This window comes from Callorhinchus milii, unplaced genomic scaffold (assembly GCF_018977255.1).
Source record: "Callorhinchus milii isolate IMCB2004 unplaced genomic scaffold, IMCB_Cmil_1.0 Scaffold4, whole genome shotgun sequence".
In the NCBI taxonomy this organism is placed as follows: Eukaryota; Metazoa; Chordata; class Chondrichthyes; order Chimaeriformes; family Callorhinchidae; genus Callorhinchus; species Callorhinchus milii.
In genome coordinates, this window is record NW_024704745.1 from 11369373 (window position 1) to 11387556 (window position 18184).

General features: G+C 40.9%; 1 protein-coding gene across 8 annotated transcripts in view; it reads left to right on the forward strand.

Moving 5' to 3' along the window:
- Nucleotides 1–18184, forward strand: part of LOC103180154 (POU domain, class 2, transcription factor 1) — a 67269-nt gene that overhangs the window by 12704 nt on the left and 36381 nt on the right. For 4 of the 8 annotated variants that reach the window (XM_007895828.2, XM_007895833.2, XM_007895834.2 and 1 more), the window contains exons 2-3: nucleotides 15833–15898; nucleotides 17561–17652. In XM_007895828.2, coding sequence (XP_007894019.1) covers nucleotides 15833–15898; nucleotides 17561–17652 — 158 coding nt within the window. Of the gene's footprint in view, nucleotides 1–10561; nucleotides 10613–15832; nucleotides 15899–17560; nucleotides 17653–18184 lie in introns of those variants that run through there. The other 4 variants (XM_007895829.1, XM_007895836.1, XM_007895832.1 and 1 more) reach the window with 3 other exon arrangements.

Consider the following 18184-nt stretch of genomic DNA (forward strand, 5'->3'; position numbering starts at 1 on the left):
GTGTTTGTGACTGTATTCACATCCTCCTGACGTGAAAGGTGCTGTACAAATATAATTCTGTTGTTGTTATATGGGGCAGGAAACAGAGGTTGGGCATGCACGCTCGTATCCATTGCAGAGACCTCAGGTCTATTGGAGGGCTGCATCACGGCATCCCGTATGTTCCTGTCATAGGCCCTCCAGTAGATTAGAGGCCTCTATGATGCATCTAAGCATTCGCGCCCAACCTCCGCCGAGACGCCTCACCAGGCACAGGATATGGAGGAGACCTCTGCTTTGCAAGATACCATCTTATAAGACGAGTTCTCTGATCTATTTTACATTGTAAGAATTTCTAATGCGACCAATTACGTGTTAAGGGGAGTACCTTATTAACATTTTGCATGGGAAATGGGCAGGATATTAAAGGCATGGTGACTTAAGTAGTTGTGACAAGTTAAAATGGGGTGGAGTTATCAGGAGTGTACTGTAGAATGCTTTCCAATGTTGGACACTCAGTGTCAGCATCGAGTAATCCAAGGTCAGTTACTAGCTTCAGCTGCAAATTACAGCAATCTCTAAAACATGGTGCAATTGTGCTTCACACAGATCCGCTGTATACATGGGCTGTTATAATGGGGTCCGACTCCTCAGTGCAACAGGGTTCTATGGCAAAATGACAGGAGTCCACGGCTGAAAGCTGATCAAATCATATCCCTGTATCTCATGACTCATCGTTCAAAAAGTCAAACCAAATGGCAGAAAGTCGAACCAAATGGCAGAATTATTACAGTTTTATAAAAGGAAATACGGGCCAACGGTTCAATTTTACAATTGCTTTATATGCCTATTAAAACTGTTTTCTGCTCATTTGTACTTGCACATATATTATGAAGATTGAAGGCCCAAGCCGTGGGCGGACGGGTTTCAGCCTCTCTGCCCCATTCTCTGGAACTCCATCCCACATTCCATTCGCGTCACTCCCTCATTTGCCTCCTTCAAGGCACGCCTCAAGACCGCTCCTTCTTTGTCTGTGCCTTCGGCTACCCTCTCTGCCCTCCACCATCCCTGATCCAACACCCTCTTCCCCCACCCCACCCCCCCCCCCCCGACCCGACCCGAAAGACGCATCACAAATGTAATTTTGTATTGTATTATACATGAAATTGGATGCATACAGCGGAATCCTTTTTTGTTGAGATATCAATAATGCCCCATGAAGCAGAATTCTCTGCCAGTTTAGAAGACTACTGTTATTTTAGCACGTGGAAAATAAGGGTTGGATTTACATTTTTTAGACCAAAACCGCAAACAGAAACAGTAATAACTGAAACTGATAACTGTGTTAAAAAGGATGCACTGATCATGCAGTAAGTAACTGAAATAGAACTGTGAGCAAACAGGATAGAAATAAATTGCAGTACTGTATTAAACAACCGAATACAACAAAGATTCCTGGGACATTATTAACCCTGGGCAAATTGGAAGATATCTGATTACCATCACTCATCTATCTCATCCTCAGGGGACTCTGAATTAAAACCTGTTCAATCGGTAACTTTTTAAGAAATATCAACCAAAAGGCTCTTCACAGAAACTCACATTTAAAAAAGAATTTAGTTCATCTATTGATTGCAACAGCTTTACAGTTAACTGGGATCAGAGCTGTATTGATTTTGTGAAAGTTAGAGCCTTAAACTTAGGATGGTAGTGAAACAAGGGGCTAGAATACCTTTTTTTTTGGTCCGCTGGGTGTCTGCTACATATGGAAAGCCATCATCACACTTAAGAGTATCCAAACTAAACTAAGATTTCCAAGCATCGCATCTACACATGGAAATCCCAGAGATAGATTGTTAATGGAACGCGCGCTCTCTCTCACTCTCTTGAGGGACATATTCTGTTTGCTTAATTCTGGAAAATATGAGGTATAGGTTGGCAAGTGTCAAGGTTTGGGGACCCTAGAGTGCGTGTTGGGGTACTGCTGGAGTCCGACCAGCTAAAACTACATAGCTTGCCATTGATATCACTGTCTGGCATACTTTCCTGGTGCTTGTCCAGCTAGGATGACCCTAAGCATTAATGCTTTGGATGCAGTGTTAGCAATAGGCTGAGTGACTGGTCTGCCCTTCCAGGTCCTGCCATTGAGACAGGCTGCCTGGGCTAATCAGCAGTGCCCTGGACTACTGCGGTACTGCCCGTCTCAGAAACCAGATGACTGAGACCGTTATAGAGGGCAGACTCAATTCCGACATTCTGTTGCCAAACATGTCATCTTGGAGCCAGTTCAGCTCCAAGGAGACCCCGCTTTCTGGAATACCTTGGAATTTTAGTACACTAAAATAAAAATGGTAGCATATAATTTCTTGTTTCTGCACGAACAATTTAGAATACTTTTAAATTCTGAAATTCATGTTATAGTTTAAACAATTACAGTATTTGCCCTTTGATTTTGTAGTTGGCATGTGTATTGTTCCAAAAGGTTAAACAACAACATCTTGCATTTATATAGCGCCTTTCACACGGGGTAGCGTTCCGGAGCACTTGACAGTGGCGGAGACTGATGCAGAGCCAGAGGAAGAGGGAGGGGGGAGATGACTGTAAGCACAATCAAAAAGGAAGATCTTTAAGGCTAATGTTAATGCTGATACATCAAGTGTAGGCCATCAAACATTTGAAATGGGGGAGGGGGAGAAGGGGTTGTGAGTCTTCAGAAATAGCTTTTGATTGTCGCTTTGAACAGCACAGACCAACCTATTTTGCAGATTTTCAACATGAATGATCTGAATGTATGTTTTTAAAAACTCTTTGCAACTGGACCGTAGTCCAGAACAAGGGAATTTTAGCTGTTTCTTAATTGTTTACTTGTTCCCAAATGCTTTCTGTGTTCCCAAACTGTCAGAAAATTTAAAAAATACACTGAGGGAGAAAGCGACATCTATTAAACACACCATTTGTAGTGCAAAGCACAAAATTTAATAACCTAAATGGGAAATATTACACCTAAAGAGGAAAGGTTACATTTGGGTTGTGCATTTCACACAGCAACTAAAAGAAATCTTCCTGGTTTTAGTTTCAATGCACACATGATTATTCATCATATCAGAGGGGAACATACAGATGCCCTTTGCGTTGTTTTCCCCAACCTACTATGGGGAACTAACCTTCTTTGGTAACATATTATTTCTAGTTAAAGTTTAAACAATGCAGAAGAACATTTGATTAATCTAGAAATAGTCTTCCTCATTCTTTGACTTACAAAACTCTTTCCCCTTCTGCCATTTGGTTCTCTTTCTAACTTAGAAAGTTTTGGAACATCTCATTCTTAACTCAAACTATTGATAAATAATAACAATAATAGTCCTTGCATTTGATATCGTGCCTTATCACATCGTTGAGATGTCTCAAAGCGCTTCACAGAATATACTGTGACTCATATTTTTGTGAGCGAAGTGGGGCCGCCAGTTGTGCACAGCAGTGTCCCAATTCCATTTTCTGCAAGTCTTTCTGTAGTCTATTAATTATCAGGGTCAAAGACATGAAATATCTGACCTTGCAGGATATATCTCAGGCTGTATCTTGTTTTTTGGTGTGTGTTAAAGGTAGACTCTTGACTGTTTATTATTAAAAGGGAAAAAAGACCCTTTGACCTACTCGTAACTGGTAAATTTGGCTTTTACCCACAACTTCTCATTAGTTGATTATTCAGGCATGTCTATAGGAAAATTGGTCAAATTTTCCCCCAAAGTATTACTTGAAAATGTGAGGGAAAAAATAGTCCCCATGCCTAGTTTTTGTGAAAGTTTTGTAAAAAAATAAGATCAAACAATCTCTGTCAGTATGGATGTGACCATGCCTTGGCATGAAACGTGGGTTCACTTTTATAAAAGCAAGACCAAGTTCTATGTAACTGAAAGTTTTACAGAAAATGGTAACTGAAATGTTTATCCAATTTTAGAATTTGTATGGTTGGGAGTGGCCTGTGATAAGGTTACCTCTATTCCCAGCCAAAGAATGCTATAAAATGTCCTGATGAACTGTGGATTTAAATATATTTCAACTCTAACAAGATGATGCTCTAGCCTCAGGAGTGAATGGTAAGGTTCCCAAGTCGTGACACTTCACTTAAACCCGCAACCTCTGACTCGGAGACGAGAGTGCTATCAACTGAATCAGGTTGACACACACCACACACTCATTCTATAGCAGGTTGATGCTCTAGCATCAGGAGTGAATGGTAAACTTTTAGGTTTACAAGCCCTGACATACACACACACACAACAGTTTTTACTAGTTAATGGGTATCTTAGCAAGTGGTTGGTAATGTGGACGAAGGCATTTTGATTCGTAAACTTGTTCAGCGAAAATGTAGCTGCCCGACACAACTGGATGTTCAATCAGGCTGATTGCAAGACAAGTTAGATGTTTTTAATGATTTGTTTGGATCAGATTCATGTAGAACCCCTGTCAGCATACCTTTATTTTTTTTACCATTTAAAAGTATTCAAAATCTACATTTGATGTTGAGATCTTCACCTACAGAATAAAGCAAATCAGCGTTAAATGCAACAGAAACATTGATTGGCACTTAAAAGGGAAAGATGGTAAAAATCAAGATCCTGGAAAGCTATGGGACTGGACTAATATAAACAAAGTAACCTTTACATTTGATATAATGCCTTTCACGTCTGGAGGACATCTCAAAGTGCTTCACAGGATTCATTGTAATGTGCAGTAACTTTATTTTTGTAGGTAAAGTTAAAACTCCGTACCTCCATCACGCGAGTCTTTGCCAGGCTCCACTGGCTCCCAATTACTGAAGATTGATTTCAAGATCCTCTCAGCTCATTTTCAAGTCACTTCATGCCCTCGCACCTCCCTCCCTACCTATCCAATCTGCTTACCCCCACTCCCTCACCCGCTGCCTCCATTCGGCTGGCTCTGGCATCCTATTCGATCCCTCCTCCCCTTCGCTCCATCATCAGTGGCTCTGCCTTCAGCCACTATCCCCAGAAACTCTGGAACTCTTCCTCAATCTCTTCGCCTTGCCCCCTCCCTCCCTACTTTCAAATCCCCCCTTAAAGACCTTCCTTTTTGATCATGCCTATGGTTACTTCCCCCTCCCTCTCCCCCTGGCTCGGGGTTAGACTCTGCCACTGTCAAGCGCTCCAGGATGTTAATCCGCATGAAGGACACTATATAAATGCAAGTTGTTGTTGTAGGTGAAAACGTTAGCCGGTTTGCGCACAGCAATGTCCCACAAACAGCCATGAAGTCAATGACCAATTATATCTGGGGGATTATTGGCCAGGACACTGGGGAAAATGGCCTCTCTTTTCAAATCAAATTCTGGGATCTTTGATGTTTACCTGAATAGGAACAGGCGGAACCTGGGTACACAATATGAAAATTATTTGAGTAGCTCCTTTCACCCCTTTTCCATGCAGTTGATAATCTGGTATTATGTTGCAGTAGGAGCTGACGTTTAATTACAATGATCCAGTAGTAGATTTGGATGCATAGTTAAAATTCATATGAGTTTTGTGTCCCTTAAATCCTTATCTTCTTTTCGCTGCAGAAAGGAAAATAACTTCCAAATTTGTGGTGCAACTTGTGAGAGCGCCTTCCATTCCCTTAGCAAATTCTGATAAAAGCATGTCAACATTTAAAAGGCTTTACATTTACCTATGATCAATAGAATAATGCCTTAAGGAACTATGAGAGCTAAATTCATCCCAATGTGAAAATTAAAAGGGAAGTATGATGTTGGCTAACAGTTGGCAATTACCGACATACTAAATTGTCAAGATCCAGGCTTGCACCGTATCATCTACAACTTATTTCATGGTCTTGGTAAGAAAAACATTCTGACAAATGTTAACAAGCGTGTCTAATTCTGCACATTTCACGGATAACTGTAGGTCAGAGTAACAAAAAACTCAGGATAAGCGATTAGACTTTTCAGTTTGTAAATTTACCACCATTGGCAACTTGTGCTTTATAAGAAAATCTCATTTTAAGCACGCACTGCCAAGGTCAGTAAATTTTACCAACCAGTGGAAAATAGTCCTCAAATATCTGCATAGCTTTGAGATCTGCTGATGAGAGGAAGGGTATTTTTTTTTTGCTTAGTTCCTTCTGTAGTTCCTTCTATTTAAAAAAAACATAATTGGTGTTGCTTTCTCTGTGGTCATGTTTTGTAACTAATCAGATGTGAAAATGATCTCCAGCAAAGACATCTGGTATATAATTATGGTAACTCAGTGTCCTTGTATAGATTAATGTCAAATGGGGCTCTACCTGTTTTTTTTAAATAGCTAAACGCGTATTCAGAATGTTTTTGGTAACTTCAAAGCTGGCAACGGTGACTTGCTCACAAAGCACCTTTTCAAATTCATGAAAGATGAATTTTCTATTTATTACTAGTTTGAAGTTTAACTCTCCTATTTAAATTTTTTTACCCATATAGGTATTTTGTTTTCTAAACTAAAAATGGATTTCAGACGCTTCAGTATGACTATTTTAGCTTTCGGCATGCTGTGGCTGTAGCTATAGTACTTTGTATTTGCACAAGTGGGAGAAATATTCCAAAAATATGTAAAGCATTTGGTGAAATGTTCCAGGTGGAAATGGCAGACATTTTTAAAAAAATTAGTATAAGTGATGCATATTTACGCAGACTTGGATCACAAAAGGCAAATAAAGCAGTTAAAACGATCACAAAGCCAATTATAAACATTTTTAAAAAGCAAGAATGCAAGTCCTTGAAGACTGGCAGCCCCACACACGTCATTGTGGACAACTGAAACTTGAAGTACTGTAATAATAATAATAATAATCCTTGCATTTGATATAGCGCTTTTCACGTCGGGAGGACGTCCCAAAGCGCTTCACAGAACACACTGTAAAGTGAATTGACTGTATATTTGTGGGCGAACGCGGCAGCCAATTGCGCACAGCAATGTCCCACAAACAGTCGTAGATTGAAAATGACCAATTTATTATTGTTTTTGGTTAAGATTCATATTCACTGTGGATGCAGCAGAAAGCTTACCTCACAAAGACATGTGATGTTTGCAAGTGATGTTTGTACCGTTCTGTTGACCATTAAGTCAGCCTTTTATTAGCACACCGTAAGACAACGAGCGCAATGGAAGCCAAAATAACCAATAATTTTTGGTTTAAGAGGGCAATTGATAAGTGGAGCACTGATCTTAGAAAAAGTATCTGGAGAAATTTTAGCAACATTCATAATAAGCTGTTTGTTCAAGATTAGATTCAACTTTTTATTTCCATTTTTCCTTCTTGTAGTGCTAACCTATAATAGACACCATGGGTCTCAACCGCTCTTTTGTACTTTTTTGGGGCAGCTGAGGTTCTGATACATGTGGAAACCCATCACCATGCTTAAGAGTAACCAGGCCAGATTGAAGGGCACAATACAAATGCAAGTTATTGTTGTTCATTTGAACTCTGTTACGACGGCTTTGGGTTATGTTTATGTTGGGAGTGGACGTTGACAACAAAAATTTCAAAATGTACACTGAAGGCCCACAGGTTTCAAATCATATTGGCTAGCTTGAAAACACCAGCCGACTTCTTACACACTAAAAGATAGCTGACTTCCAGGTGCACGAGTTGTGCGCAGGAAATGATAACGGCAATGACCTGGAAGTTGGTTATTTTGGCTTCCATTGTGCTCGTTGTCTTACGGTGTGCTAATAAAAGGCTGACTTAATGGTCAACAGAACGGTACAAACATCACTTGCAAACATCACATGTCTTTGTGAGGTAAGCTTTCTGCTGCATCCACAGTGAATGTGGAAACTCTTGACCATTGGGACCCGTTGCAATAAGATTTTATGGGCCAGTTTTACCGTGCTATAATGGAGCTACACTGTATTATGGCTTTCAAATTACCAACGGGAGGAACTGTGGTCGTTCACACAAGATTCTCAGAATACTGTCTGATATATGGAATGCAGAAGCAGAATAATATACCCAGGAATTGGGTATAGAATAATTGTACAGTGGAAAGCAGTGTCGGGGAGGTTGAGACTTTCTAGAACGTCTGTTTAGGAACTGTCAACTGCTGGCAGATGACTGGAGGGTCTCCTCACCATTTGATCTTTCCAGTCACTTGGGGAGGAGAGGATATCTTGAGTATTAGCCAGCCAACAAAAGGTACCTTACTCATCCATTTTATAAAGGTGGGGAACAGATGGAGAAAGCATGAGAATTATGTTCTGTTATTGGCTTCCTCAAGGGGGAACGATTGACTGCACTCTTGTGGGGATAAATGTGTCTGCAGTCAATCCAATGGCATAAATAAACCACAGTGAGTCCCATTAAATGAGTTTGGAAGTTATCTTTGATTCACAATGAAGGATTATTGGATAATAGGGAATGTATTACTAATCTGAAATTCATTGAGGAGATAACTGAACTGATGAAATGGAGCTCCCAAGTGGATGTAATTTAGATACTGTATGTTAAATGACGATTACTATTAGAATTACTTGAAGCTTTTTCCAGGGAGGACAATAACATTTGTTCACAATAAAATTTGACATTCAACATTTAAAATATGTACTGAATGAAAGGACAATGGATATTTGCAAATTAGAAGCTCTAGATTGACGCAAGGGGCTGAAAATCAATAATTTCCTGGGTGAAATATACTCTTGACTTGACAATGAGGATTTGGGAAGCTCAGTTAGTTCCTTTTAGGTACTAAATGAACAATGTAAAGGTTCCATATTCAAGAAAGATTTCAAGGCATACTTCGTTATTGCAAACTCAATAACCTTACCTCAATACTGTAACTTGGAAACTAATTGAATGAATAATTTTAGAACCAAAGTACTTGTATGAAAAACATAAAGAACTGTGAATTGGCTTCAGAAATGGTAAGTCCTACTTGACTAACTGAGATGTTTTTGAGTACCTGACATCCCAGATTAACAGTGTAATATGGTATAGTGTATTGAACCTTCCAAAAACCTTTTGTTAAGTATAACACAAGGGAGTTCTTTACAAACTGTCTGAGTATCTAGGGGTAAAATGTGGATTTCTAATTGGTTATTAACTGGATTTCTAATGCATACTTACCCGGACTAAACGCCGTACTCCCATCTCACCGGTTCTGGCCAAGCTTCACTGGCTCCCCATCAACGAACGGATCGTCTTCAAGATCCTCATACTTGTGTTCAAATCCATTCATTCCCTGGCACCTCCCTATCTCTCCGACCTCCTCACTCCCCAGTCTACCACCCAGCGCCCTCGCTTGACTGGCACCGGCCTCCTACTTGTCCCTCACACCCTCTGCTCCACCATTGGAGGTCGCGCATTCAGCCACAGAGCCCCAAAACTATGGAATACTCTCCCTCCTTCCTTTTCGACCGTTCTTATGGTCACCCCCCCTCCCCCTAGCTTGGAGTCAGGCTCCACCACTGTTAAGTGTTCTGAGACGCTACCCTGCGTGGAGCTACCCCGGTGGTCATCTAAGGAAACGGTACTGGAGCACATACAACTGCTCGAAGACAATGACCTTAATTCACGGACTCAAAGCAAAGTATGATGGAGTAGAGTGGAACTCTGGAATTGGAGAAGGCAGCCAAGGTCTTTAACAAAGAGAGTTTGACAGGGTAAGTGTCAGCTTAGCTCAGTTGGTAGCGCTTTTACCTTTGAGTCAGAACGTTGTGGGTTCAAATCCCAGGTCAGGCCTTGGAATTTGTATATTCTTAGGTCTACGCTGACATTCCAATACAGTGCTAGGAGTTTGCTGCACTGTTGGAGATAATGTCAGGATGATATGTTAAACCAAGTTCTCTCTAGGAACTGAGGTGGGTCTGCCCAAATATATTTGACATAGGATGCTTAAAACCAAGAGATGGGTGAGACTTTCAATTAGTCCAGCTGAATTTAAACCCAAGTCCAAAAAGGAAAAGGTCAGAGTGCTAAAGAACTGTGCTACTCATTTTCCTGTTATAATTCCAGTTCAGCTGATGTGCAGAAAATCATATGGTGGATAACATATTTTACTGGTCAGGTTTCTAAGATAACTGAAATGCAAAAACTGCAGTATAAATCGTATAACTAATATTTTTAAAAATTAGAATAAATGTAGAGCAACTCTTGACTCGAGTAAGCAATATCTATGTTTTATTCATTTGTCAGTCTGTCTTGTAGAGCTTCATGTTTGCATGGAGCAATTAATATGCAAATGTACTGATAAATATTTATGTAGTGACTAATTGTGCAGAAAACTTAAATGTGCTGCAAAATGAGTTTTGCTCAATACTTCAAAGGCATTGCCAGTTTGCTAATAGAGCTGAGATTTGCATAAGGCATGAATCATGCGAACGCTGATTAAGTTTCATTGTAGAAACTGCCAGCTGCAATCTTTGTTTTCATTTCCTGACAAAAAGGGGGAACTTTAACGGTTCAGTTGTCCTGGCAGCAACAAGCTAGTCAAGCTTGGAAACACCCAGGCACTCTGAGCAGCTGAAGCTGTTTGATTATGTCCCCAACACCAAGATGGTTTAAATCTTGATAGAGATTCGGATGATATTTTCCCTCTACTGTGAGTAAACTGAAGTTGCCATGTTGGACTGCAGTGAATTTGCTGTAGGTGGGTACAACTTTATTTAATCAAATAAGAAATGGAAATTAGAGATGATTGTGTATAGATTGGGAATTAAAAGTAACCAATCTTAAGCATGTGCTGGAACCAATTTTTTTTATTATTTTGCTATAATCCATTTGTAAAGACGATTAGATATGGTTGGATGTTAATTGTGTTCTTATTTAGTTACGTTTGTTGGTACCACCCACAACTTGATAAGACTGAGAAAACCTGCTAAGATCTGTTGCTGGTTGTGTGTCATTCATGTCGGTGGCTTAAATTTGAACCATAAGAAGCCTAATCTATTCTGTATTATTGTAATGAATATACTAATGATACACAATAAGGTTTTTGAACAATGCTCCATCTTGTCATGGAAGCCTTTTATGTCTGGCCACTTTTCATTACAAATGCACTCCTCGTAGTCATAGAATCTAAATTATGGATGGTTCACAGATAATATTTTGCTGCTCTAATGTAAAAGTGGGGTTTGGTAATTATTTTATTGGACTCCCAATGTATCCAACGTTGATTTACACAACTTTTATATTTACAAAAAAGTATGTTTTTGAAATCTATATATATTTGCTAATGGAGTTATTACTGTAGTTTAACAGATTGTAATATGCTACTCATAAACAAATTGTATATAAATCTTGCTTGAACGTGATTTTTGCTTTTTAACTTTTAACATGAAAGGAAATTTGTATTTATGTTCAGTGGGGGGAAACGGGTGCTAGCTGTTAACTAAACACTGGTCAAAAGAAGCAAATTGTAAATGAAATGAGCCACTTCGGGAAACCTCTTGTCATGTCAAATTTCAGTATGGTAGATAATGTTTTTTTTCTGAAATAGGAAGCTTGTTTGAAGAAATCTGTTCGATAAGGCCGCAAGACTGTACTTCGTCAGTTTTGCATTCTGTTCCAAATGGTGATCGGCATTTTGTTTGTCTCCAGCTATAAAAGTACTTTCTTGCTCCACTGTTTCTAATGGTTAACCTAGCTCATCTTGGATGTTCTATTATACAACTGCAACAAAATTAAATTTGTATTGTGCCTTGCACTATGGGGGGATATTTCAAGGCGTTGTTTTGGACCCGAGCTGGGGGTCGGGATCGGAGAGCAGGGGGAGGAACGGAGGGTGATCAAAGGCATGGTCGAAGAAGAGGGTCTTGAGACGGGTCTTGAAGGAGGCAAGGGAGGGGGACGTCCTCCCGACGTGAAAGGCGCTCTATAAATGAAATCTTGTTGTTGTTGTTGTTGTTGTTGAGTCGGCGAGACTGCGGGATGGAGTTCCAGAGGGTGGGGGCAGAGTGGCTGAAGGCTCGCCTGCCAATGGTTGGGCGGGCAAGGTGGGGGGCGTGAAGCAGGCCAAAGCCCGCTGAACAGAGGAGCGGGCAAGTTGGTAGGGGATAGAAGGTTGCAGAGGTAGGGGGGAAGCAAGGCCAGGAGGGATGGCATGGATGTGGGGTAGAAAAGATAGTTGAGAGTCAAGCAAGATGCAAAGGTTCTGGACTGGATTAGTAAGGTACAGTGTGCATCCTTGGATGTTGATGCTGTCAGCGCCTGTGGTGTGGAGATGCTGATGGGAGCGAATTAGGAGGGTCTTGCCTTTTTGACTTTCAACTGAAGAAAGTTAGCTCTCATTCAGGACTTGATGTCTGACAAACATTCAGAGGTGGTGGAGGGGGATAGAGTGGTCAACGGTATCGAAGGCAGCAGAAAGGTCAAGGAGGAAGGGGAGGCAGAAGGGAGCCCTGGTCGCAGATGGACAGAATGTCATTTGTCACTTTGACCAAAGCCGTTTCTGCGCTATGGGCGGCACGGAAATCCGATTGGAGGAGTTCGTAAAGGGAGTGGTGGGAGAGGAAGTAGCGACTTGTTCCAGGACCTTGGAAAGGGAGGTTGAAGATGGGGTAGTAGTTTGAAAGCAGGGATAGGTCCAGGGAGGGTTTTTAAGGATAGGAGTGATGATAACCGTTTATAAAGGGATGGGAATGGTGCCAGTAAACAGGGAAAGGTTCATGATGTCTGAGTAGAGGGGCAAGGAGGTGGAGTTGGGAGGTAAGGAGAAGGGTAGGGATGGGGTTGAGGAACCGGGTGGTCGGTTTATAGTGATGGTGAGAGAGGAATGGGAGACAGGTTTACAGGTGTGGAGGGAGGGATGGATAGGGGCTGCAGTGCGAGGGGGAGATGGGGAGGGGCTAATAGACGGAAGAGTAGAGGCAGCTGAGCTAATCCCTTGACTTTGGTTTCGAGGAAGTCCAGCATTGCCTCACAGTTGGCATTGGAGGAGAGGATGGGCGAGGCGTGCAAGGGAAGGTGGAGGATCCGATTGGTGATGGAGAAGAGGAGCCTGGGGTCGTCCTTGTCCTCCAAGATTGTCTTGGAGTAGAATGACGATTTATACTACAGTTTTGTAAAATGTCCGCCCACTTATTTTGAATCGTGTTGTTTGTTGATTTTGTTTGATTGAACTATTACAGCTCACATTTATATAGCGCCTTTCACGTAGCACAGCATCGCTGACGGCTACACAAGGAAGCGGTTCTGTACCAAGCAAAGTGGAAGGGAGAGATGACCGTAAGCATGGAGTTTTTAAGACAGTTTCGTAAGAGTTTTTAGACAGGATTTAAGGATCTATGGAGGGTGTGTGATATAGAGGCGTAGAGAGAGGGAGTTACAAAAGGGGGCATAGTAACTGAAGGCTCGGCAGGTGATGCCCAGCAGGCCTAAGTTTACTGAGCAAAGCGGGTGAGCAGAAGAATATAGTAGAGGGTTACAGAGATGGGGATGTTTTAGAGCATGATGGGATTTTATGGCTAACGGTGAGGACCTTGGAAGTCCATCCATTGGGAGCCAGTGAAACCCGTTGAGGCCTGTGGAGTTTTGATCTGGAGCTCACTGAGAGCGGAACTAGGAAGATCAGTGAGGAACCAGCAGTACTCGGGCGCAATAATAGAACACAGACTCTTACGACCTATCACAAAAGGATCCTCCACGAGTTGCTACTCCTGGATCTTGGGTGAATTAGAACAGATGAAACTGTTGTTGGCCCAGAACTTCCATTGAAAGGCCAGAGCCGAGAAGACCTCTGCTGGTTTTGTATTATTGAGGCGAACCGATTGATGAGAGAGCCAAATATACATTGCCATTATATATAATATTAGAATTGAGCTGCACTGGTCTCATGTTGGTGAGGAAACAATGGGTATAATTGATCAGCATACATTTGATAGCTCACTCAAAAATGATTTAATTGGGCGTTATGATGGTCCTCTCTCTCTCTCTTTCTTTGTCATAAGGTAAATAAAGTGAACTCACATCAGTCTAATCTTTATAATCGTATAATCGCCTAAGTCATACATTCACCGGAATCCCATTCAGTTTCCTATCAAAACCACTTTGCACTGCTCGTATTAATCCCCTGCTAACTGGTAACGAAGCTCCCCTATCCTCCATTAATCTCGTACTTACTGGCTGCTTAACGGGAAATGATGGGAAATGATGTCCTGACCTGTCGGGGCATGTGCACTTACCTGCCGGCTGCATTGAACTGTGGGAAAAGTAGTCTTGATCGTAGTCGAATTTAATTTCCCGCGATTTCGTGTGATTCCAATGCGTGCGGGTAAGTGCGCATGCAGCGACGAATCGCTGGCAAGGTAGTCTTGACCCATCTCTGCATGCACACTTACTGGCTGCAGTGATGAACTACCGAATGTACACTTATCAGCTGCATTGAATTATGCATGTGTAGTATAGATTATTGATTAAATCAGATTTTATACGACTAATATAGTTTGCCTGCAACTCGGACTACCCGTAAGTCATATTAAATGTTATGGTCCCGACGGATACAATTTATGTGAGTTTACTGTATCAGAACTTAATGATCAAAACATACCACTGTTTCAAACCACTGACATTTTCAATATTCTCTTTCCGACAAAAACATTTGGTAAATAAGAATAAACTTTGCAACATAATTTCCAACATTTCTGTTAATTTGTGGTTACAGTATTTGAAAAAATATGTAGAACATATGGTTATGGGTGATCTCTGTTGTAAGCCACATTATTTTTTGTGTTATGAGACCTTTGCTGCAGCTTCCAATGATTATAATACATAAGTATTTGATTCTCGACAAACATAAGAGCGTGTATCTTTTGTTTTAAGTTTTTAAATGCAATACAGACTTAAATGCAATCATTTTCTCAGACTTGTTTGACTAGAAATTCCACTAAAGTTCTACTGAAGTCAGCCACTTAACAGCATAAGATCATCGCAAACTGTCTTCTTACATTATTTCTTGGCCCTGCCATTGGCAACAGCTGTAGTGCTCCTAAGTGCAAACAGTATCAATATCCTATCAAAATTCACCTATAATGAGGATCATTGGTTTTCACTGGACTCCAGGTTTAGAATTTGTGCGACAACTTCCTGGTCAGTGGCCTTAACTGCAATCTCTGGGTGCCCCACACAACTTTGTACACATAGGTGAAGAGATCAAATGCAGCTGATAGAAATGACAAAACTGCCTTCATTGCTCTGCTTATTTAAAAAAAAGGAAATTCACAGGTTGCTTGCTTTGGGTATGCAATCAGGTAAATAAAGGCATTGGTAAGGGAAACATTCTGGATTGCCACAGATTCTTAGGTCCTGTTTCCTATGAATAGATCGATTGAGATTAAAATCATTTGAGATTTCATTCTTGATGTCAAGGTGTCAAAATATGAAGAATACTACTGAATAGTTACTTTTAGCATGTGTGGATTCTGCAAATTGGGAAAGGATCAATTTTGCAATGTGCACTTTCAGAAAGCAAGGATATGTGCTGGATGTGATGCAGCCCAAACACCCTATGACAAGTTTGGTCAGAGCTTCTAATTGAGGATCGTGTATACATAGAACAAAAGTCTACAATTAATCTTGAAGTGATGAAATGTGGCATTGATGACATCAGTGCTGTTTAACCTGTGATCCCATTACAATGATGGGCAAAATGCTGGGGCAGAAATGAGTTACTAAGAAGGGTGTTAAAAAGCGTAGACTTATAGATTAATTTCAGAAGCAGCTTGATGGTATAATGGGAGATGATAGAGTAGGTACTCTAGAAACATGAGATCAAATGGGCTGAAGTGCCTTCTTTACCTAAAGATTTTTTAATGAAAACTCATATAGGGAAAAACTAATATGAATAGTCTTCTACTATTTGTGTTTTTCACAGAATCAAGAATGAGCAATCCGTCAGAGTCTATCAAGCCTTCCTTGGATGGCAGCGAAGGGAGCACAGGTTAGAGCTGCAGCTTAACTTTTAGGGTGCAAAATTACCATTATGCCCTTTTACAAAATATGCAATTTTTAATTTTCAGCATCCTCTCCACATCATGGGATGAGTATTTGGGAAAATATCTAAAGGGAACATTTCTTTAAGACAATTTTAATCTTTGATGTCATAATGTCACGGGACACTGGCTCTGCCCACCCCCCGATCATTGTGTAGATGCCAGAAAGCTCAAACATTGACCATCAATTTTCAATCCAGATCACTTAGTGCCTTGAGTTGGTATTGCAAAATGTACTATTAATAAAGATTCATAACCAGAAGCTAGTTCTGATAAATGATTAGTAGAAAATCCTGGACAAAGATGACTATCCTCCTGGGAGAGGGAGGGAGGGCAGTAAGTCCCTTCACTCCAAGTGCCAAATCCCTACTCTCTGGCACCCTTCACTCTCTGGCACCTCCCTACCTCTCCGACCTCCTCACTCCCCAATCCACCACCCGGCACTTCCGCTCGACTGGCCCCAGCCTCCTGCTTGTCCCTCGCACCCTCCGCCCCACCATCAGACGTTGCGCTTTCAGCCACTACCCCCTGAAACTCTGGATTGCTCTCCCTCAATCTCTCTACCTTGCCGTCTTTCTCCCCTTTTTCAAGTCCTGCCTGAAAACCTTCCTCTTTGACCGTGCTTATGGCCACCAACCGTCCCCCCCCCCCACCTGGGTCGGAGTCAGGCTTCGCCACTGTGAAGTGCTCTGAGACTAGAGATGGTAAAAATGTGGAGGGTGCTATATAAGTGCAAGTTGTTGTTGTAGGGATTCTTTCCACTCAGCTCCTGTTATCCCTACAAGCCAAAGCCCTAAGGGTGGTCCAAGCTGGATAAATAATGGAAAGCTTGCCAAACAGTGCTCCCGATGACAACCTACGTGGTTTTAGCTGGTAAAACTCCAGCAGCACCCCACCATACTCTGGGGTCTGAAAGTCTTGGCTTTTGCCAAACTGCCTAATGTTCTTCTGAATTAGTTAAGCGTGGTTCGAGAGAGAGAGAGAGAGAGAGAGAGAGAGAAATGCATTCTAGGCACCGGAAATTTCTGCGTAGGTGGCATGCATAAGTAGAACTTTGGATAACCTAAAGCACAGTGAAGGGTTTACTCATGTATGAGAGACAAAAAAAGCAGGCTGTAATTAATGCATAATTAGTCACTTTAAAACTGCGTTTAATTATTTTTTTCCAATTTATGTTTGTTTTTGTGTATTCTAAATTAATTAACTCGTATAAGTCTTATCATTCTATATCATATAATTGCCTAAGTCGTTAACCAGAGTACTATTCGGTTTCCTATCAGAACCACTGCAATAATGAACTATCGCATACGCACTTACTGGATGTAATGAATAACGCGAGTGCAGTGTAGATTATTGATTCAATCTGATTTTATATGACTTATACTTGAAGTTTGCCTGTGACTCAGACCTTGCGTAAGTCATGTTTAATGTTATGGTCCCGACTGATGAGACTTATTTGACTTTTACAATATTTTATTTGTTATTTGGTTATGAAAGAGTAATACAGTTGAGGCATGAATTTACAGAAATGTCTCATCCTAGTTGCTCTACAATTATTGCTCGGCTACTTGTAACATCTTTTCTTTCATTTATGCTTTTACCATCTCTAGTTGCTCAGACAAATGGACTGGACTTCCAGCGGCAGCCCATCCCAACAGGAGGCCAAATCACAACAGCACAGGCCCAGGCCTTACTGCAGCAGGTATGCTATAATGTGTTGGAAGCACATTTCACATTATTTTATTTTCAGCAAGTTAAAAAGTAAAATTCATATAAACCCACAAAGGAGTGATCTATTAACTGATCTTTGCATCAAAAATGATTTCTATTTGGATTACATATTTTAAAAAAAGTCATAAATAATAATACAGCTGCTTTGATGACAGCATTTCACCCTTTATCTGTTTTCAAAAAAAGGAAGAGACTTCTGATAAACTAGTTGCAAACGTACCGAAGGATTTCATTGCCACCAGAGTTCTGTTGTTTGGCATTTACAATGTATGTAGCTTTATAATTGCCTGACAAAGAATTGCAGAAGCAACAGAACTGTGCATAAGTCCCAATTCTTCTTCATTTCAGGCATCTGCCACACATCATTTAGTTAAGGAACCAGGGATCAAAAATGGGCAAGAAAAAGATGGAGAGTCAGTATTTAATTTGGATATTGTACTGCTACAAATACGTTATCCATATGATCTCCTATTTCCATGCTACAGAAATGAGCCTTATCGCAA